Genomic DNA, 22,836 nt, shown 5'->3' with positions numbered 1-22,836 from the left:
GAGGACAATGACCGTTTTAGGAAAAGCAGCCATGTCAGATGAGAGGATCGATGGAAAAGCACCTGCTTGGGGATAGCATAGAGAACTTTGAACCTTTAACTATAATGTTACCTCCCTGACCCAGGCATCATGCACTTGAAGAAGCCAAATCCTCAGAAAGACAGACTTTCCTTCACCAGAGATGTAGTTTCTTTCAGATGAGGAATGATCATGACACAAAAGAGGTTTTAAAAGGTGGGAGAGTAGTAAGTTAGGTGCAGGTGTGCCATGGTTTCAGCTAGAATGATCTACTAGGATCAGAAACACAAGAAACTTCTCTTCATGGGAAGAGAAAACAGGAAAGGAACATGACATTTGGGAATGCTTGTGTGAGCATCTACGGTTTTGGAAAGAAGAGCGCATTCACCTCCCCTGTGACATCCAAAGTTATGTCAGTCAGATACTTGTTAAAAGAGACAGCTCTCCATGTAGAGAGAGAAGGCCAGGAATATCCTACAGTTGTGGCCAAAAGTATTGACACCCCTGCAATTCTGTCAGATAATACTCAGTTTCTTCCTGAAAATGATTGCAAACACAAATTCTTTGGTATTATCTTCATTTAATTTGTCTTAAATGAAAAAACACAAAAAGAATTGTCCTAAAGCCAAATTGGACATAATTCCACACCAAACATAAAAAAGAGGGTGGACAAAAGTATTGGCACTGTTTGAAAAATCATGTGATGCTTCTCTAATTTGTGTAATTAACAGCACCTGTAACTTACCTGTGGCACCTAACAGGTGTTGGCAATAACAATCACACTTGCAGCCACCTGACATGGATTAAAGTTGACTCAACCTCTGTCCTGTGTCCTTGTGTGTACCACATTGAGCATGGAGAAAAGAAAGAAGACCAAAGAACTGTCTGAGGACTTGAGAAACCAAATTGTGAGGAAGCATGAGCAATCTCAAGGCTACAAGTCCATCTCCAAAGACCTGAATGTTCCTGTGTCTACCGTGCGCAGTGTCACCAAGAAGTTTAAAGCCCATGGCACTGTGGCTAACCTCCCTAGATGTGGACGGAAAAGAAAAATTGACAAGGGATTTCAACGCAAGATTGTGCGGATGTTGGATAAAGAACCTCGACTAACATCCAAACAAGTTCAAGCTGCCCTGCAGTCCGAGGGTACAACAGTTTCAACCCGTACTATCTGTTGGCATCTGAATGAAAAGGGACTGTATGATAGGAGACCCAGGAAGACCCCACTTCTTACCCAGAGACATAAAAAAGCCAGGCTGGAGTTTGCCAAAACTTACCTGAAAAAGCCTAAAATGTTTTGGAAGAATGTTCTCTGGTCAGATGAGACAAAAGTAGAGCTTTTTGAGCAAAGGCATCAACAGAGTTTACAGGAGAAAAAAAGAGGCATTCAAAGAAGGACACGGTCCCTACAGTCAAACATGGCGGAGGTTCCCTGATGTTTTGGGGTTGCTTTGCTGCCTCTGGCACTGGACTGCTTGACCGTGTGCATGGCATTATGAAGTCTGAAGACTACCAACAAATTTTGCAGCATAATGTAGGGCCCAGTGTGAGAAAGCTGGGTCTCCCTCAGAGGTCATGGCTCTTCCAGCAGGACAATGACCCAAAACACACTTCAAAAAGCACAAGAAAATGGTTTGAGAGAAAGCACTGGAGACTTCTAAGGTGGCCAGCAATGAGTCCAGACCTGAATCCCATAGAACACCTGTGGAGAGATCTAAAAATGGCAGTTTGGAGAAGGCACCCTTCAAATATCAGGGACCTGGAGCAGTTTGCCAAAGAAGAATGGTCTAAAATTCCAGCAGAGCATTGTAAGAAACTCATTAATGGTTACCGGAAGCGGTTGGTCGCAGTTATTTTGGCTAAAGGTTGTGCAACCAAGTATTAGGCTGAGGGTGCCAATACTTTTGTCTGGCCCATTTTTGGAGTTTTGTGTGAAATGATCAATGTTTTGCTTTTTTGCTTCATTCTCTTTTGTGTTTTTTCATTTAAGACAAATTAAATGAAGATAATACCAAAGAATTTGTGTTTGCAATCATTTTCAGGAAGAAACTGTATTATCTGACAGAATTGCAGGGGTGTCAATACTTTTGGCCACAACTGTATTTAGACACTGGACAAACTGGCCAAAGTTTGGATCCGATACAGCATTAAACTGCAGCAGAATGTCGAGGATTGCTGAGCAAAGGCAAACCTCTAAAGAACTGTAAAAGGCAAGTAGTAACAGACAAGATTGTGCACAAAATCCACCTGTTGTGTATTTGAAGTGAAGAATGACTCTGGTTTAAAGAGAAGCTGTCAGCAGGATTATGCATAGTAACCTACACACAGTGTCAGGTCGGCGCCGTTATACTGAATAAAAAGATACCTTGGTTGATGAAATCTGTCTTGTGGATGTTTCTTAATCTTTATTTTCAGTTTTGTGTTAATAATATCTATATTTATACAGCGCCAACATATTCCGCAGCACTTTAGGCTGAGTTCACAAGTGGCGTTTTTTTTCGCGTTTCCGCGGCGGTTTTAACCGCGCGATTTTGCCGCGAAAACGCGAAAAATAAGCATCCCATGCATTCCTATGGGATTCCGCAATGCTGTGCTAATGCTGCGGTTTCTACCGCGGCGGAATCGCTTTGCGGTAAAAAACGCAGCATGCTCATTAATTTGCGGAATCGCGGCGATCCCGCACCCATAGGAATGCATTGTTCCGCTTACTTCCCGCATGTGGCTGTGCACACCATGCGGAAAGTAAGCAGAACAATTGCGGATGGTGCCCATGGTCCGGAGGAGAGGAGACTGTCCTCCGGGCTTTGGGTACCATATCCCTGTAAAAAATAGAATTTAAAATAAAAAGTATTGTTATTCTTACCTTCCGGCGTCCCGCGCAGCATTCCCGCCTCTCTCCACGCTCCGGTCCCAGTAATCCTTTGCGAAAATGCCCGCGAATTACCGCGAGAACGGACGTCATTGCGGGCATTTTCGCAAAGGATTACTGGGAACGGATGCGCGGGACGTCGGAGGGTAAGAATAACACCTTTTTTTTTTTTTTTTTTTTACATCCTATCTTTTACTACTGATGCCGCATAGGCGGCCTCAGTAGTAAAAAGTTGGTCACACTCGTCAAACACTATGTTTGACGAGTGTGACCAACCTGTCAATCAGTTCTCCAAGCGATGCTACAGATCGCTTGGAGAACGCTAGCATTTTGCAAGCTAAATACGCTTGCAAAATGCTAGTTTTTCCGCGGGAAAATCGCGGGAATTTAAAATGTGATTTTCCCGCAGAATGGAATTCCGGAATTCTCGCGGTAATTTCCGCGAGAGTTCCGGTACGTGTGCACTTAGCCTTACAGTTTTTGCACACATTATCATAGCCGTCCCCGATGAGGTTCACAATCGAAATTCCCTATCAGTATGTCTCTTGAATGTGGGAGGAAACCCACAGAAAAATACAAACTTCTTGCAGATGTTGTCCTGGGTGGGATTTGAACCCAGGACTCCAGCGTCATCTTAGTGGAGGACATTTATTTTTCTTCTCCAGCAAGATGGCGCTGCCGGCATCTGCACAACAGCAGCTATCAGATCTCTATAAAACCGATAGCTGCTACTGCGCAGACGCCATTTTCAAAATTACTTTTTTTTTCTTCTTGCTCAAGTAAATCTGCAAAAGGTATTAAGTGCACAGTAACCATGCGATTATGTTGCAGCGCAGATGCTACAGCTGGCACTTGCCTGCAGAAGCGCTTTTCTTTTCTTTTTATTCAGTATGTGATGGTATTCATTATGCAAACTAGGGCGCAGGTCAGTGAGGGATCAGTGACCTGTCAGCAGTCTGCATTATGAATATCTAATCACAGCACCACATACCCCAGGCCCCATCTTAGGACACGAGAATCTCATTAACACAAAACTGAAAATTAAGATTAAGAAACATCCACAAGACGAATTTCATCAACCATGGTATCATTTTATTCAGTATAACGGTGCTGACCTGACACTGTGTGTAGGATATTATGCATGACCCTGCCGACAGGTTCCCTTTAACCATAAAGACCTGGTTATACAGGCATTTCTAACTCCAGAGGCGAAAAAAGCAGGAAGCCGAGCAGTGGTCACCACAGAAGAAACTTACCATAAAGATAAGCAGATTCTGCAGAATAATATAAAAGGGTCCAGCTGATGACTAAGTAAGCGGTTTCTGTAGCATAGGTGGCCAAAATGGAAACACCAGTGAAAGGGTGCTGTCTAGGGAGTTTATGGCTGTGAGGAGGACAGAATTTTTATCTACTAGAGGGCTAAGTAATAAAAGGGGGACCAAGAGAAAAATTATAACTAGGTGCAGGTTAAAAGCCTATCCCCCTAGTTGGCAGACGGGGTGCAGGAAGGAGAAGATGAGCGACGCAAAAAGAGAGGCTGGAAGGAAAACAAAAAAAAAAAAAAAAGGTTATTTAAAGTGACCAATAGGCAAAACAACATGCAATACACAGACAGGGTTGAAGTACTGCCTGTGACACCCCCATGAGCTAAAAAACAAAAAGTTAAACCGCACCCTATAAGCGTCAAAGTCTTTAAGACAGATTTGTAGAGGCGCACGTCAAAACCAGGGAGCCCATCCTGGAGCAAGTTCCATAACAATAGATAAAAAAAAAAGACAGCGCCTCAGACAATGGTGAAAAAAAGTCTTACATTTTATTCTGCCTCCTTTGGCGACGTTTCGGTCCAAAGACTTTTTTCAAGCACACCCTTGAAAAAGGTCTTCGGACCGAAACGTCACCACAGGAGGCAGAATAATATGTAAGACTTTTTTTCAAAATTGTCTGAGGCGCTGTCTTTATCTATTGTTACTCCCATGAGCTAATCATGTGGGTACACGGATTAGGAGGAAAGCTGAAGCTGGGGACTGGAGTAGCAGGCTTTCCGCTGAGCAGGCATCAGCGCATCACCCAATATGACAATTGTCTGGAAAGGTCTAAAAATTGATTGATAACTGGGACTATAAGGTAGCAGAGAGGGCCCGTCCAAAAGGCAAAAGGGGTTGTCAAAAATGCAGGAATAAGCATAGTCTTGAATTATAGAAGAACTTTCTTAATGGGAGTTTGAAAGGGTTTAAAGTGGCCAAGCAAAAGCCAAGACCCTGAAAATTGATGACAACAGCAGCAGCTAAAAATGCTAAAGTAGGAGTTTCTGGTCAAAGGATAACAAAAATGTGAGACCCCAAAGTAGCCTATAGCCAAGGTACTGTGTCTCCCAATATTACAGAGAAAGTCAAATTTTAAACTTTGTGTTTCAACTTACCATAAGGATATGGATGAGCTGTCCAGTGTACGAGTCCCAAACTTTTAAAGTCATGTTATTAACGGCCGTGATTACATGTGTGTCATGACGATCCCAAGCAACCATAGTCACTTTCAGCTTTGTGATCTTGTCTTCCACACCTTGAGTACTGTCCCAGAAGAGAAAATGTAAAAAGAGGTTATTTAATGTAATAGTTTCAGGTGTGACAAACTTTGCAAATACTTAATACCAGCATTACTGCTCATTTTAACTTACCTAGAAGGACGAGTTGCCATGTCTAGTAAAATGCTTCTCCACTCCCTTTTCTTAAATTGCCAAATACGAGCAGTCCCATCACGACTTCCACTTACAAATCTATAAAATGAGATAAATGAAAAGGGTAGTTAGGCAATGCTCAATTTTGCATTAGGCGATGAGTGGTGCAGATGATGTGGCATTACCCAGCTGTACAACCCCTAGAGATTATGAACAAGTCCAAGCAGGTATGTGGCAATTCGAAAACAGCATTGCTCAACCCAAATACAGAAGTGAGCGGAGGCAAACTGCCCCTTTAAGAGAGAAAAGCAATAACTAATTTATAACTTAAATACTGCACTGGAGGCCCCATTTATGGACTGCTATGAATTAGATTTGATGGCAGGAATAGTGATATTCTTTAAGTGAAAGCAATGGAGCCCAAGTAAATCATGAGCATGGTACGATGGGTCCTGCACTGCGCCATGGCTGGGATTACAAATAAGTCACAACATAAATGTGAACATAACCTACTGGAGACTGTATTGTTAGCAAATTATAAGAGATATTACTCCTGATTAATTACCGATACTGCAATTCCTAATTACAGAATACAGGACATCAAATATTTCTCTATATGACGCAGCAATGAACATTCACATTTCGCATCCTACAAGCTTGCTGAATGATGCCTCTTTTCTATTACTTACCGACTACTGTTGTTTGAAAACTGAATGCTGTCAACTTTATCCTAGGTACAAAGAAAGAAAAAAAAAAAAAAAAGGGGGGGGGAGCATATCTTTAAATAGATTTACTTAAAAAGGAAACAGCTTTAAGTCTCTTTAACTTTCCTATTAAAGTGCACAAATAGATTCCCCTAACAAAAAACACAAAATAGTTTCAAAGGACAATCTGCCATAATCTTCGACGTGTGTAAAAACAGGCAACTTTGCAATTCACTTGCTATGAAAAAATCCTTTCTGTGCTCAAATAGTTATTTTGTATTTGATGGTTTGGCTTATCTATAGAACTGGCCACCACTGCAGTGCATCAGCTGTGGCCAACAATAAATTTTTATGTGTACAAGACATGGCACATATTTCAACAAATTCCTGATAGGTCATCCCCTCAATCCTACAGCTGCTGATTGAAAGATATGTTTTCATAATTCTGTGCACAGTAAGAGGGAGAAATCTGTCAGTTAGCGACTAGTGGGTGAAGGGAGTCGGCACGTCATGAATCCATCGAACTCCTTGTTGTTACAAACATATAAGTTCACAAAAACTACCTTAAAACACTGAAACCTGTAACTAAAGTTTTTCTTATTAATCTGTATATATGTGTATGTAAATATACTCCTCTAAAGCCACCTTCTCCCTCCTCTAGCACCGTTTGGACACCTTCTCATTCAAAGAGTTTTCTTTATTTTCATGACTATGAAAATTGTAGATTCACTCTGAAGGCATCAAAACTATGAATTAACACATGTGGAATTATATAATTAACAAAAAAGTGTGAAACAACTGAAAATATGTCTTATATTCTAGGTTCTTCAAAGTAGCCACCTTTTGCTTTGATTACCGCTTTGCACACTCTAGGCATTCTATTGATGAACTTCAAGAGGTAGTCACCTGAAATGGTTTTCACTACACAGGTGTGCCCTGTCAAGTTTAATAAGTGGGATTTCTTGCCTTATAAATGGGGTTGGGACCATCAGTTGTGTTGTGCAGAAGTCTGGTGGATACACAGCTGATAGTCCTACTGAATAGACTGTTAGAATTTGTTTTATGGCAAGAAAAAAAGCAGCTAAGTAAATAAAAACGAGTGGTCATCATTACTTTAAGAAATGAAGGTCAGGCAGTCCGAAAAATTGGGAAACATTTGAAAGTGACCCCAAGTGCAGTGGCAAAAACCATCAAGCACTACAAAGAAACTGGCTCACATGAGGACCGCCCCAGGAAAGGAAGACCAAGAGTCACCTCTGCTGCGGAGGATAAGTTCATCCGAGTCACCAGCCTCAGAAATCGCAGGTTAACAGCAACTCAGATTAGAGACCAGGTCAATGCCACAAAGAGTTCCAGCAGCAGACACATCTCTACAACAACTGTTGAGAAGAGACTTTGTGCAGCAGGCCTTCATGGTAAAATAGCTGCTAGGAAACCACTGCTAAGGACAGGCAACAAGCAGAAGAGACTTGTTTGGGCTAAAGAACACAAGGAAGGAACATTAGACAGTGGAAATCTGTGCTTTGGTCTGATCAGTCCAAATTTGAGATCTTTGGTTCCAACGACCGTGTCTTTGTAAGACGCGGAAAAGGTGAACAGATGGACACCACATGCCTGGCTCCCACTGTGAAGCATGGAGGAGGAGGTGTGATGGTGTGGGGGGTGCTTTGCTGGTAACACTGTTGGGGATTTATTCAAAATTGAAAGCATACTGAACCAGCATGGCTACCACAGCATCTTTCAGCCCATGCTATTCCATCCGGTTTGCGCTTAGATAGACCATCATTTGTTTTTCAACACCAGGCTGTGTAAGGGCTATTTGACCAAGTAGGAGAGTGATGGGGTGCTACGCCAGATGACCTGGCCTCCACAGTCACCAGACCTGAACCCAATCGAGATGGTTTGGGGTGAGCTGGACCGCAGAGTGAAGGCAAAAGGGCCAACAAGTGCTAAGCATCTCTGGGAACTCCTTCAAGACTGTTGGAAGACCATTTCCTGTGACTACCTCTTAAAGCTCATCAAGAGAATGCCAAGAGTGTGCAAAGGAGTAATCAAAGCAAAAGGTGGCTACTTTGAAGAACCTAGAATATAAGACATATTTTCAGTTGTTTTACACTTTTTTGTTAATTATATAATTCCACATGTGTTAATTCATAGTTTTGATGCCTTCAGAGTGAATCTACAATTTTCATAGTCATGAAAATAAAGAAAACTCTGAATGAGAAGGTGTCTCCAAACGTTTGGTCTGTACTGTATGTGGTTGCCTGGAAAATAGGATGGACTTTAGAGCAGGGAAATTGATTTAAGAGTTTTTATAATTAGTTCTCGAGGGTGTTTGTTATTTAAGAATTTTTCTAGATCTAGCCAGGCTGGGGGATTGTTAGCTGAGAACCAGTGTATGCTATGTTTGATTAGAATCGTGAGGTAATGAGCAGTTATATTAGGGATTCCCAGTCCTCCATGTGTTTTCTTTTTAAGGGTTATAATTTGAGGGGTCCTAGGTTTTTTGTTGTTCCAGATAAAAGTTTTGATAGCTGACTGAAGAGTGGTTAGTTGCGATACCAAAATGAGTAGAGGTATAGAGCCTAATATGTATACTATCTTTGGTAGCGTAAAGATTCTCATGGTGAGATTTCTACCCCACCAAGAGAGCTCCTTTTCCCCGAAGATGATATCTTTAGTGATGGTTTTAAGTAGGGCATTAATATTGGTTGTGACTAGGTTTTTAAGAATTTTAGTTATTATTATACCTAAATAGGTGAAGTCTTTGTTGACCCAGTTAAAAGGAGAGATAGTTTTGATTTTGATTTTGTTAATTTGCTCTTTGGGCAAATTAAGTTGTAGGAAACTGATCTTTTTCTCGTTGATCTTGAAATGCGGAAGGTTTGAAAATGTCTCAAGGACGTTATGAAGTTCTTTTATAGAGGTGACCGGGTCAGTCAAGGTAACCAAGACGTCATCAGCGAATAAGCTTGTTTTGTGTTGACCTGACTCCGTTTGATTTTTTCAAAACTCTAAATACTCACTGTGTGAAACTCTAGTTCAGAGAGCTTTTCTGGCTGACCTGAGCCAAAGTAGTAAACCCTAATGATGTGGTCAGTGCTTCCAGTTGCCAGAAACATCCCACCTAAAAGCAATACACAGAAACAAGAAAAATTAAAACAACTTAAATTTGCATGAAAATATTTATTTGAACAGAGCTTAACCCCTTCATGACCCAGCCTATTTTCACCTTAATAACCTGGCCATTTTTTGCAATTCTGACCAGTGTCTCTTTATGAGGTAATAGCTCAGGAATGCTTCAACGTATTCTAGCAATTCTGAGACAGTTTTTTCGCGACACATTGGGCTTCATGTTAGTGATAAATTTAAGTCAATAATTTTTGCGTTTGTGAAAAAAAAGCAAAAATTTGGCGAACATTTTTAAAATTTTGCAATTTTCAAATTTTGAATCTTTATTCTGTTAAACTAGAGAGTTATGTGACACAAAATAGTTACTAAACAACATTTCCACATGTCTACATCAGCACAATTTTGGAAACAAATTTTTTTTTTTTTGTTAGGAAGTTATAAGGGTTAAAAGTTGACCAGCGATTTCTCATTTTTACAAAAAAAAATGTACAAAACTATTTTTTTTTTAGGGACCACCTCACATTTAAAATCACTTTGAGGGGTCAATATGGTAGAAAATAACGAAAAGTGACACCATTCTAAAAACTGCACCCCTCAAGCTACTCAAAACTACATTCAAGAAGATTATTAACCGTTCAGGTGCTTCACAGGAACTAAAGCAACGTGGAAGGAAAAAATGGACAATTTAATTTTTCCAACAAAAATTTTCTTTTAGCATCAATTTTTTCACATGGGCAACAGGATAAAATGGATCTTAAAATTTGTTGGGCAATCTCTCCCGAGTACACGGATACCTCATATGTGGTCATAAACCACCGTTTGGGCGCACAGCAGGGCTCAGAAGGGAAGGAGCGTCATTTGACTTTTTGAATGGAAAATATGCTGGAATATTTAGCGGTTGCCATGTCGTGTTTGGAGAGCCCCTGTGTGCCTAAATATTGGAGCTCCCAAGTGAACCCATTTTGGAAACTAGACCGCCCCCCCCCCCCCCCCCCCCCAAGAAACTTATCTAGATGCATAGTTGAACCCCCAGGTGCTTCACAAACTGATTCGTTTAAAAAAAAAAATAAAAGAAAAAAAACTTTTTTTCACAAAAATTTTCTTTTAGCCTCAGTTTTTTCAATTTCACATGTGCAACAAGAGTAAATTGATCCTACAATTTGTTGGGCAATTTCTCCTGAGTACACCGATACCTCATATGTGGTCATAAACCACTGTTTGGGCACACGGTAGGGCCCGGAAGGGAAGGCGCGCCATTTGACTTTCTGAATAGAAAATTAGCTCCAATCGCGGACACAATGTCGTGTTTGGAGAGCCCCTGTGTGCCTAAACTTTGGAGCTCCCCCACAAATGACCCCATTTTGGAAACTTGACCCCCTAAGAAACTTATATAGATGCATAGTGAAGCACCTGGGGGTTCAAAGTACTAACAGAAGTTTTATAACGCAGAGCCGTGAAAATAAAAAAAAAAAATTTCCATCAAAAAATTATATTTAGCCCGCAATTTTTTATTTTCACAAGGGTAACAGGAGAAATTGGACCCCAAAAGTTGTTGTCCAGTTTGTCCTGAGTACGCTGGTACCCCATATGTGGGGGGGGGGACCACTGTTTGGGCACACGTCTGGGCTCGGAAGTGAAGTAGTGACGTTTTAAAATGCAGACTTGATGGAATGGTCTGCGGGCGTCATGTTACATTTTTCAGAGCCCCTGATGTGCCTATACAGTAGAAACGTCCCACAAGTGACCCCATTTTGGAAACTAGACCCTCAAAGGAACTTATTTAGATGTGTTGTGAGCACTTTGAACCCCCAAGTGCTTCACAGAAGTTTATAACGCAGAGCCATGAAAATAAAATCATTTTTTTTTTCCACAAAAATATAGGGATTTTTGTGTACTCACCGTAAAATCCTTTTCTCCGAGCCAATCATTGGGGGACACGGAGACAGTGGGTGTTATGCTGCTGGCCACTAGGAGGACACTAAGTAAACCAGAAAAAAGTTAGCTCCTTCCCTGCAGTATACACCCTCTCGCTGGCTGAGATTTCTCCAGTTCGGTGAAAAAAGCAGTAGGAGCATAAATAGTCAACAATGACCATAACTATGTCAAAACCTAAGAATGTGAGCCAATAGGCTAAACAGGGTGGGTGCTGTGTCCCCCCAATGATTGGCTCGGAGAAAAGTATTTTATGGTGAGAACACAAAAATCCCTATTTCTCCTATGCCTCATTGGGGGACACAGACAGTGGGACATCCTAAAGCAGTCCCTGGGTGGGGATCATACATCTGCGAATACCCAATGTACCACTGAGTCAACACTGAGGTACTGCCAATTGCAGGCTGCGTCTGCCAAGAGCTGCATCCGCAGGCGCCTGAGAATGAATTAGTCAATGTTTGTAAAGGTATGCAGGCTGGACCAAGTCGCAGCCATGCGAACAGGCCCGAGAATGAATTTGGTAATGTGCTGCAAAAGTATGCAGACTGGACCAAGTCGCAGCCTTGCAGACCTGTCCTGCCGAGGCCTGGCGCTGAATGGCCCAAGAGGCGCCCACTGACCGGGTAGAGTGCACCTTAATCCCCGCTGGGACAGGCACGTTCCTGCCACGGTTTGACTCCTGAATCGCTAAGCGAATCCACCTGGCTAGCATTGCTTTTGACGCGGCTAGAACCTTCCAATGCCCCTCTGGAAGCATGAACAGGGCATCTGACTTGTGGAAGGGAGCCATCCGCGAGATGTACCGTCTCAGCGCCCTAACCACATCCAGGGTGTGGAGGGCCTTCTCGATGCGATGGACTGGCGCCGGACAAAAGGAAGGCAAAACAATTTCCTCGTTGAGATGGAAAGAGGACACGACCTTGGGCAGGACGGACGGGGACATCATGAGAACTACCTTGTCCTGATGAAAATTCAGGAACAGAGAACGGCAGGACAGGGCTGCCAATTCCAAAACGTGTCTGATTTACGTAATTGCCACTAGAAAGACCACCTTCCAAGAGAGGACGGTCAGTGACAAGTCCTGCAGCGGTTCGAAAGGAGCCTCCTGTAAGGCCCCGAAAACCAGGTTAAGGTACCATGATTCCAATGGCCTTCTATAAGGAGGCGCTACATGGGAAACTCCCTGAATGAACATCTTGACCTCAAGTTTGGTGGCAATTTTGCGTTGGAAAAGCAATGACAAGGCCGAAAATTGGCCCTTAAGCGAGCTAAGCACGAGGCCTGATTTTAATCCGGATTGAAGGAATTCCAATATGGCTGGAATGGAAAAATACCAGAGGTGATCGACCATGATCCTTGCACCACGAAAAAAAGGTTTTCCAGGTGCGGTGATAGATGCGCATGGACACAGGCTTCATAGCACTAATCATGGTGGAAATCACGTCGTGAGAGAACCCAGCCTGTGCTAAAATCCAGGATTCAACAGCCACACCGTCAAAGACAGGGCCCCGGAGTTCTGGTGGTAAATCGGGCCCTGCGAGAGTAGCTAGCTCCATGTGATCTGGAAGTCGCCAGGGGACGTCAGCGACTAGTTGTATTAGTTCTGCATACCATGCTCGGCGCAGCCAATCTGGCACGACTAGGATCACTGGTACACCCTCCGCTCTGATCTTCTTGATGACCCTCGGAAGCAAGGGAAGAGGGGGGGGATGTACGGGAGTCGGAACCGGTGCCATGGCAGAACTAGGGCGTCCGCTCCAATGGCGCATGGATCGCGCGATCGGGCAATGAACCGAGGAACCTTGTTTAGTCTTGAGGCCATGAGATCGACATCCGGAGTCCCCCAGCAATGACAAATCTGCTGAAAGACTTCCGGATGAAGAGACCACTCTCCCGAGACAATGCCTTGGCGACGGAGAAAATCTGCCACCCAATTTTCTACGCCCGGGATGTGGATTGCTGAGATGGGTGAATTGTTGGTCTCGGCCCAATGGAGGATGTGACTCACTTCGTGCATGGCCATCCTGCTTCGGGTACCTCCCTGGCGGTTGATAGACGCTACAGCCGTGGCGTTGTCAGATTGGATCCTGATGGGGTGATCTGTGAGGAGATGGTGGAAACTCCGTAGAGCTAATCTGATGGCTCGTATCTCCAAAATGTTGATGGGGAGAAGTGACTCTCGGGTTGACCAACGACCATGTGCCGTGTGGTGACGAAAGACCACACCCCAGCCGAGAAGACTTGCGTCAGTGGTTACTACCAACCGTCTTACTTGGAAACAATACCTCCCTTGATTCATGGAGGACCTCAGTGTCCACCAACCGAGGGCTTGCCTGACCCGCAGGGACAGCAACCGAGGGCTTGCCTGACCCGCAGGGACAGAAGGATCCGACGGTCCAGGGAGAACGGGTTAGCTTGGGACAAGAACAGCAACGCATGCTGTAAGGAACGGAGGTGGAACTGTGCAAATGGAACTGCTTCCATCACTGCCACCATCTTTCCGAGAACTCTCATGCTGAAACGAATGGAGTGAGAAACCGGTCGGGAAAGAGTCCGCGCTGCCTGTTGTAAGGCTTGGTTCTTTTAGAATCATAGAATCATAGAATCGTAGAGTTGGAAGGGACCTCCTGGGCCATCTGGTCCAACCCCCTGCTCAAAGCAGGATTCGCTAAATCATCCTAGTCAGATGTCTGTCCAGCCTCTGTTTGAAGACTTCCATTGAAGGAGAACTCACCACTTCTCGTGGCAGCCTGTTCCACTCATTGATCACTCTAACTGTCAAAAAGTTTTTTCTAATATCTAATCTGTGTCTCTTCCCATTCAGTTTCATCCCATTGCTTCTAGTCTTTCCTTGTGCAAATGAGAATAAAGTTGATCCTTCTACAATGTGACAGCCCTTTAGATATTTGTAGACAGCTATTAAGTCTCCTCTCAGTCTTCTCTTTTGCAAACTAAACATTCCCAAATCCTGCAACATTTCCTCATAAGACAGGGTTTGCAGACCGGTCACCATTCTGGTCGCTCTTTTCTGAACTTGCTCCTTTTCTGGAGGGAGAATGACCAACTCGCGGGAAGTGTCCAAGAACATTCCTAAAAAGGAAATCTGCCGAGCCGGTTTTGGGAAAGATTTTTCGAAGTTTATCTTCCACCCCAGGCAAGAAAGTGTATTTACTGTTATATCCACGGATTTCTCGCAGGCTGGAAGGGACAGACCCTTGATGAGCAGGTCGCTCAGACACGCTAACACCACCACGCCCGAGAGTGGAGAATGGCCATGACAGCCGCCATGACCTTGGTAAGGACCCTGGGGGGGCGGTGGCGAGTCCGAAGGGCAAGGCAATAAACTGGAATTGTTCCTCGTGAATTGCAAAACGCAGGAACTGCTGGTGGGACGGGCAGATTGGAATGTGAAGGTAAGCGTCCTTGATGTCGATGGATGCTAGGAACGCTCCTTTTTCCAATGAAGCGACAACTGTAATGAAATCCTGAGTCCTTTAGGACAGATGTGCTCGTCCATATATATAGCTAGAAATCTAGCATGTAGGCTGTTGGAGATTTCTTCTTTGATGGAATCTTCTAAGGTGTGGAAAAGGTTCCTCATGGTCTTGGTGTCGTCCTCCGAAAAGGCCACTTGTGGGGTCTCCTCCTGGTCAACCGGCTACTCTTTCCACTACTATTGTGCCCACACGCACCCTTTCAGAATTGATGGACTCCAACATCAATTCTTTCAAGTCTAGTGGGGGAATCCCTACTACTATACCCACTGATAATGTTACTCCTAATCCTGCCAATGACATGGCATCAATAATTGATAGAAGGAGATCTTCTTCCTTCCCCCTACCTTTTTTTGATCCCCCACTCACCCCAGCAAAATCAGACACCACTGAGGTCTCTGATTTTGACCCTCCTGTCACCACTGATCTTATTGTCCTTAATGCTGACAACCCTACCACCTCCTACATGGATAAACTCCCTGCTGTTTCCACAGAAAAGAGGTTGATCATTAATGACCAGGTCATTGTTGACAACTATGCTGCTGGTTCATCAGCAGCAGTTTCTTTTCTACCAGCTGCATGCAATCCCATTCCCCAAGCAAAAAAAGATATCACTTTTTTTCAGAAGGTCACACTAAAAAGAAAAAACCCTATAGAGGAGCCAGAGGCCAAGGAGCAAAGAAAAAAAAGGGAAAAGCGACAACTCATGCCAATAAAATCGAATGTTTTTAATTTATCTTCTCACCCCCTGTCCCCAGAGGAGGAAGGGTTGCTAAGCAAGGGACTTTCTTTTTGCCCGACAAATAAAAGCAGTGGTTTTGAATTATTTCTTGATGCCCAGAAATACATTAGGAAACTTACCCTACTGAGACATTTTGAACTCAAAAAAGTTCACTCTAACCCTGACACTTCAAACACTACAGTTGTCTCTTCCTTCCACCTTGATGTCAGAGGGAAATCCTCATTCTACCCACTAGAAAGCAGAGGACATCATATAGAAACATTCTCTGACCTCCTATTGGATCGTCTAAATGCACTACCCACCCAAAATATACCAGTAAAACAAAATTTGTCCTCAAAAGAACGTGTGGCACTGGAAAAATTAGAGAAAAACACTAATATCGTGATCAAATCTGCAGACAAAGGTGGAGGGATAGTGATTCAAGATAAAACTGACTATGTGAACGAGGCTTTTAGAATTTTATCTGACAAAAAATTTTATTCACCCATCCCCCAAGCCACTATTTTTTTACAATGATTTTATTAAAAAGGCGCATGATTCTGGGGTTCTAATGACCATGAAAAAAAGTTTTTAACAGTCAAGAACCCCTCCACTCCCTTCCTGTACCATTTACCCAAAATACACAAGAATACTATTAATCCACCAGGAAGACCCATTATTTCGGGTATTGACTCCCTCACCAGTAATCTATCATTTTACATAGATAGAATCATGCAGCCTCATGTCTCACAGCTCCCTAGTTTTTTAAAGGATTCTACACAACTGATCAATTTAACTAATAAGACACCGTGGAAAGATTCTTATGTTTTTATTTCTTGTGACGTATCTGCTTTGTATTCCAACATTGATCACCAACTGGGTTTGAGCTGTTTTAAAAAATTTCTTTTAACTGACAGTCGACTGTCTGACCCTCAAAAGGAATTTATTTTTAATGGGATGGATTTTATTTTACATAATAATTTTTTTACTTTCTTGGGGGATTTTTATCATCAGATCAGAGGCACCGCTATGGGATCACGGGTCGCGCCAACTTATGCTAATCTTTTTATGGGGGTCTTTGAGAATGCTTTTATTACTATTGATTCATTTTTAGAGGGTATTGTTTTATATAGAAGATACATTGATGATTTATTCTTAATCCTGGACACCAGTCACGTTTCAGTTGATGCTTTTATTTCTTCTATACAAAATAACACATGGGGTTTGGAATTTACCCCCCACATTAGTAATACCCAGATGGACTTTCTTGATATCACTTTTTTTATAAAAAATTCCAAAATTCATACCAAAACCTTTTTTAAGAAAGTTGACTCCAATAGTTATGTCCATTTTAACAGTAGCCTCTATTCTAAATGGCTTTTTAACATCCCTCATAATCAATTTCAGAGAATCCGAAAGAATTGCACAGAGGACGAGGATTTTAATAATCAAGCTGAGGTCCTCAAGGGAAGATTCCTTGCTCAAAAATACCCCTCCCAATTGGTTCATTCTACTTTTAATAATGTTTTTAAAAATTTTAATCAGCAAACTCTTTTAAGTGAGAGATCTAAAGAAAAGGATGCACATGATAACTATCAGGCCAACTTCATCACTACTTATAACTCCCAACATAAAGAGATAAAAAATATGTTAGGTGACCTCTGGTATATTATCAAAAAAGATCCAATACTCAATAAAGTTCTGCCTGATAGACCTACTGTCACTTTTAGGAAGGCCAGATCACTAAAAAACCATCTGGCCCCTAGCAGATTGACCCAGTGTACTCCTGATAACTGCACTGGCTTGACACCAGGCATTTTCAGATGCCTGAAACCCAGGTGCAGCCTATGCAGTAATATTGCTCATAATACATTCATCTTTTCACATCCATTCACCTCAGAAAAATTCACCATCACTAACCACCTGTCCTGTGTGTCTTCCTTTGTCATCTATGTCATCCTTTGTCCTTGTCCTAAATTGTATGTTGGCAGAACCACACAACCCCTTCACTGTAGAATGAATTCTCATAGACACAACACTAAAACTGGGTATCAAAAACACGGTTTGTCACGTCACTTAGCTTTAGAAAAATCTCTTTGTGAAATAAATCAATCATTTTTCCTATAGAACACATCCCTGAACACGTTTCCAATAGAACCCAAGCACTGAATAGAAAAGAGGTCTATTGGATTTATAAATTAAAGACAATTGGTCCCTATGGCCTCAATATTATCAATGATGCTTTTATTTGATAGAAGAGGGGGAAAAGATTTATTCTTCACACCACTACAGTCAAGCTTAATGGTCTAGTGGACTAATACCTTACATCTGCACTTTATAGTCTGTACTTGCACTTCATGAGCCAGGTTCTAATACCCCTTGAGGACTCACCTTTTTTAACTATAGCCATGTTTCAACCTCGTGATCCTTAGCACTCTGTTTCATATTTTTTGTACTTTTACATAATTATATTTTTTCTTTTCTATATAGACTCTTATTGTTTTGTTTTCTATGTTTGTAATTTCATTGTTTTTATTCTTTACCATTTTTGACCTTTGCTTATTTTTTTTTTTTTTCTTCTTCTTCTTCTAAATAAAGTGACAAACAACCCCTCAATTTATTCTTCACACCACCACAGTCAAGCTTTATGGTCTAGTGGACTAATACCTTCCATTTGCATTTTATGAGCCAGGTTCTAAAACCCCTTGAGGACTCACCTTTTTTAACTATAGCCATGTTTTAACCCCGTGATCCATAAAACTCTGTTTTATATTTTAATTTTTTGTACTTTTACATATTTTTATTCTTTCTTTTCTATATATACTCTTATTGTTGTGTTTTTTATGCTTGTAATAAAGTTTCATTGTTTGGTTTTTTTTTTGTTTTGTTTTTTTTTTACCTTTGCTGATTCTGTTTGACCCTGTATTGGCACCTTTTTTGTCTATAAGTATGTTTCACTGTCTTCCAATGTAATCTGCCCTGATGAAGTGAGCCAGCAGGCTCAGGAAACGCGTTGGCTGAATAAAGAACCCTTTACTCTACCAGAAGCAAGCGCAGTCCTTATTGCACTTCCACGTCATTTCTGCAATTCTGTCCTAGGACCCTGTGCAGACTTGCTGCTGCTTCTTAAGCGTTCATGGGTGTTGTGACTTCCTCACAACCCCAATAGGTGAGCACCTTCCTTACTGTTCCACAATTTTAATTGTTTTATACGGATTTCACACAGTGGATGCGCCCTGTATCTCTCCTTTTGACTCCGTCCCGTTGTCGTGGACGACCGCGATCCAGGTGTGGCTGAAGGAAAGTGGGCGACCGCCAACTTTGTCGGTGTCCGCCGGATACCGCAACAAGTCATTGGGTAGATCTATGAGATCTGGCTCCCCTAGATCCAGAAGCCCTAGGCCTGGGTTTCCAAGAGCGGTTAGGTCTGTATCAGACCTGGGAGCCTCTGTTTCCGCGCGGGGACGGAACTGATCCGGAAGAGAAGGTAGAGGAGGACCAACCGAAATTGTTGCGAAAAGATCGAAAACGCGTCGGCTGTTGGTTGCAAAATGGCCGAACAGCCTTTTTTTGAGGAAGGAATTTACTTTTTCCCCCGGTAGTATCAGAAATGAGCTGATCCAGTTTCTCTCCCAAAAGACGACTCGTTTGAAAGGGGAGAGAAGTCAACAATCTTTTAGATGTGGCATCCGCCCGCCAGCCGCGGAGCCATAGGGCTCTTCTAATGGAGATCGCATTAGTGGCAGTTTAAACTGCGCAATTGGCAGCATCAAAAGAAGAGTCTACTACAAAGTCCGCTGCGTGAATTATCTGCCTGGCGACAGTGGTCGCCTCCGGAGGAAGATTGGAGACCTGCAGGAAGTAATCAAGACTTCTGCCCAAGCGGCATTGCCTTAGTGAAACAAATTGCCATGAAAGATGGAAAAAAAACGCTGCTCCTGAAGATTCAAAAAACTGAACGGGAAAGGTAGTCAATTTGATGATCAGAGGGGTTTCTGACTGAGGAACCCTCAGAAACAGATAGGAGCGTTTTAGTAGCAAGACGCGATTCAGGAGGGTCCACCGAAGGGGACTGTAACCAATCCTTCATTAGGTGTAGAGCAAAAGGGTATTTTGCCTGAGTAGACTTTTGCCCTGTGAACCGCTTATGTGGCCGATCCCTATGTTTCTGGACAATGTCCTTAAACACCGGATGGCTGGTAAATAACCTGCGCACACGCTTGGTGTTCTTAAAAGAGATAGGGTGTGCTGGAGCGGGAATATTTTCCTCATCCAACTTCAGAATCCTGTTGACTGATTCTATAAGAGAATCAAGCGACTCTTGATCAGTTGGGGGATGCTGAGGGGCTGACGTGTCAGATTCGAATTCAGAGTCGTGCTCGCTGTGAACCTCAGGAGAGGGAGAGCGAGAGACAGGAGTCGCCGATGCTGAGGTGCGAACGGGATTAGGGGACACGTCATGGGTCCGCTTTCTAGACACCCTTGAACGAGTATGGCCCCTGCTGGTGGACGGTTCCCGGCCGACGCCAGAGCCTTCCTCGGGGGGTAAGGACACTTTCTGGATTAAAGAGTCCTCCCGGAGGGAGAATATAGCCCGGGTCAGAGACTCCAGCGACCGTGACAGGGACGCAACCCACTCAGGGGTTCTAAACGCAGGAGGCCCGTCAGCAGCGGCGGCGAGGGGCATTGTAACGCAGGCCGGGGCGCAGCCCGTGCATAACGGATTAGTCTGTGCACTGGGTAAGGCAGACTTGCAAGTGGTACACACGGTAAAAAACACAGTGTGCTTCTTAGCAGCCCTTAGCAGCCCTTCTTTAGCCTCCTTAGATTGAGACATAGCGCTCCTGAAAGGGTTAATGGCAGAGTGTCTGCAGCTGCAGGGAATGTGTCGGGACGGGGTTAAGCTTTAATCTGAGGGTAGATGCAGCTTACCCAGTGTCCTGTGCTGTGTCCCCCGGGAGGAAAGCGGTGGCCCTGTGGTGTCACCCGGTATCCGGCTGTCCAGAGCAGGCATAGCGCTCATGAAAGGGTTAACGGCAGCTGAGGTAAAAGACATGGCCGAGATTAGAATTGCGCATCTTGTAAGGAATGAGAGGCGCCAAGAAAAGGGGGCGGCGATGTTAGCGCGGACAGCGCTACTCAAATTGCAGCCTAGTAGGCCGGAAAAGCCGGGGACTCAATTTTTGGCCTATATGCAGTAGGCACCGGGGGTTGGGAGGGGGCGGCGCTAGCGAGGGTGGTGCCATTCAAATTGCATCCTAGTAGGCCGGAAAAGCCGGGGACTAAATTTCTGGCCTCCACGCGGTAAGCGCCGCGGCCGGACGCCAGTGTACCGCCGCTGACGCTAAGTCAGCGCTTCTCCTGGGGACAAGGACCCAACCCCATACCTTCACCCCTGTGCTCAGGCAGGTCGCGCGGTCCGGGGTTTTCAAGCTGCAGGTGTCTCATCCTCCGGGCGATGTAGCAGAACTGGAGGTCTTAAAGGGGTACTGCTCAATCGATCCACTCTGTGGCAGGGGGATGGAAAGCTCTGGGGCTGATTCAAGGCATCCGAAAAGCACTGCACAAGTTCTCTCCATGCACTCCTGTGCTTCGTCCTGTTGAACTTGCCCTTGTATCCGTGGAGTACCGACCGTAAGGGAACCATCGTCAGAGGAAAGTGTACGGGGAGGTATACTCCGCGTGCTTGCCTGTTGTTGGTTCGGGGAAGAGCAGGCTGTAGAAAGGAACAGTTGCCCCCTTCACTACGTTAATTAAAAAATAAAAATTATGAGGCGTAGGAGAAAAATTTTTTAGCCCCCAATTTTTTTTTCCCAAGGGTAACAGGATAAATTAGACCCCCAAAGTTGTTGTGCAATTTTTCCTGAGTACACCGATACCCCATATGTGGGGGTAAACCACTTTTTGGGCACACGTCGGGGCTCGAAATGGAGGGAGCACTGTTTGACTTTTTGAACGCAAAATTGGCTGGAATCAATGGTGGCGCCATATCGCAATTGGAGACCCCCTGTTGTGCCTAAATAGTGCAAGCTCCTAAATTCTAACTCAACCCTAACCCCAACACACCCCTAACCTACAAGCCTAACCACAACCCACCCCGAATCCTTATCACCCCTCTCTAACCCTAACCACAAGCCTAACCCTAATCCCAACCCACCCCTAACCCTAATCTTAACCCTAATTCCAACCCTAACCCTAATTCCAACCCTAACCCTAATTCCAACCCTAACCCTAATTCCAACCCTAACCCTAATTCCAACCCTAACCCTAATTCCAACCCTAACCCTAATTCCAACCCTAACCCTAATTCCAACCCTAATTCTAACCCTGACGGAAAAATAAAAATATTTTCTTTATTTTATTATTTGTCCCTTCCTATAGTGGTGATAAAGGGGGGTTTATTTACTTTTTTATTTTGATCACTGTGATAGTTTATCACAGTGATCAAAATGTACCTGCAATGAACCCACCATTTTGCAAGATGACGGCACCCATGAAGGATCCAGGAGGGACACTGGGATGGACAACGGGATGGACACAGGGACATAGGAGGTACCGGGAGGGATCGAAAGGCGGGGGAGCGGAGGGAAGGGGGAGGGGAGCAGATGCTGACGGCAGCAGCAGATCGCCGTCAGTCGTGGGCCGATTGCCCCCGTCAGTCGGTGGGGGTCGTATCGAGGTCTCCAGCCATGGTCGATGATACTGCATGATACGGTCATGGCTAGATTGTAATATTTCACCAAATTTCATGGGTGAAATATTACAATCGCTCTGATTGGCTGTTTCACTTTTAACAGTCCATCAGAGCGATCGTAGCCACGGGGGGGTAAGCCACCCCCCCCGGGGTGAAGTACAAAGGGTCCTGTACCTGCGGGTCGGGTGACCATTCAGTGACCCCGGTCACCAGACCCGCAGGAGGGTGATCAATTCATGACGCCACATAGGCGTCATGGGTCGGATTGGCACCGACTTTCACGACGCCTACGTGTCGTCAAAAGTCGGGAAGGGGTTAAAGGAGTATTCCCATCTCCAAGATCCTATCCCAGTTTGTATTAGGTGTAATATTAGCAAATGCCTCCAATTAGAAATCTTTTATAGTTCGCCATATTCGCCATGTCTCTTTCCTTATGTACAGGCATTGAAGGACCTTAGGCATCCATGGTGATAAGGTATTCAGAGACCCCTCTAACACACATACCCCTCTAAAACATACCTCTCATATACAGAATCATACAGAAAGACACTATTTGCTTATAAAAAGACTTTGACATGTTAGGAGAGTTGTACCTCTC

The 22,836-nt window shown here is 43.8% G+C and overlaps 1 protein-coding gene across 2 annotated transcripts in view; it reads right to left on the bottom strand.

Annotated features, from left to right (window-relative positions):
- Positions 1-22,836, bottom strand: part of PHIP (PHIP subunit of CUL4-Ring ligase complex) — a 412,470-nt gene that overhangs the window by 275,200 nt on the left and 114,434 nt on the right. For both annotated transcript variants that reach the window (XM_073589700.1, XM_073589702.1), the window contains exons 11-14: positions 9,292-9,392; positions 6,251-6,291; positions 5,562-5,660; positions 5,307-5,454 (exon numbers count right to left, since the gene is read on the bottom strand). In XM_073589700.1, coding sequence (XP_073445801.1) covers positions 5,307-5,454; positions 5,562-5,660; positions 6,251-6,291; positions 9,292-9,392 — 389 coding nt within the window. The remainder of the gene's footprint in view (positions 1-5,306; positions 5,455-5,561; positions 5,661-6,250; positions 6,292-9,291; positions 9,393-22,836) is intronic.

Source organism: Dendrobates tinctorius, unplaced genomic scaffold (assembly GCF_039654945.1).
Source record: "Dendrobates tinctorius isolate UK_male_01 unplaced genomic scaffold, ASM3965494v1 ptg000111l, whole genome shotgun sequence".
Taxonomy (NCBI): Eukaryota; Metazoa; Chordata; class Amphibia; order Anura; family Dendrobatidae; genus Dendrobates; species Dendrobates tinctorius.
Note: the sequence above shows the minus strand (reverse complement) of the source record. Positions and strands in the feature narration are given on the sequence as shown.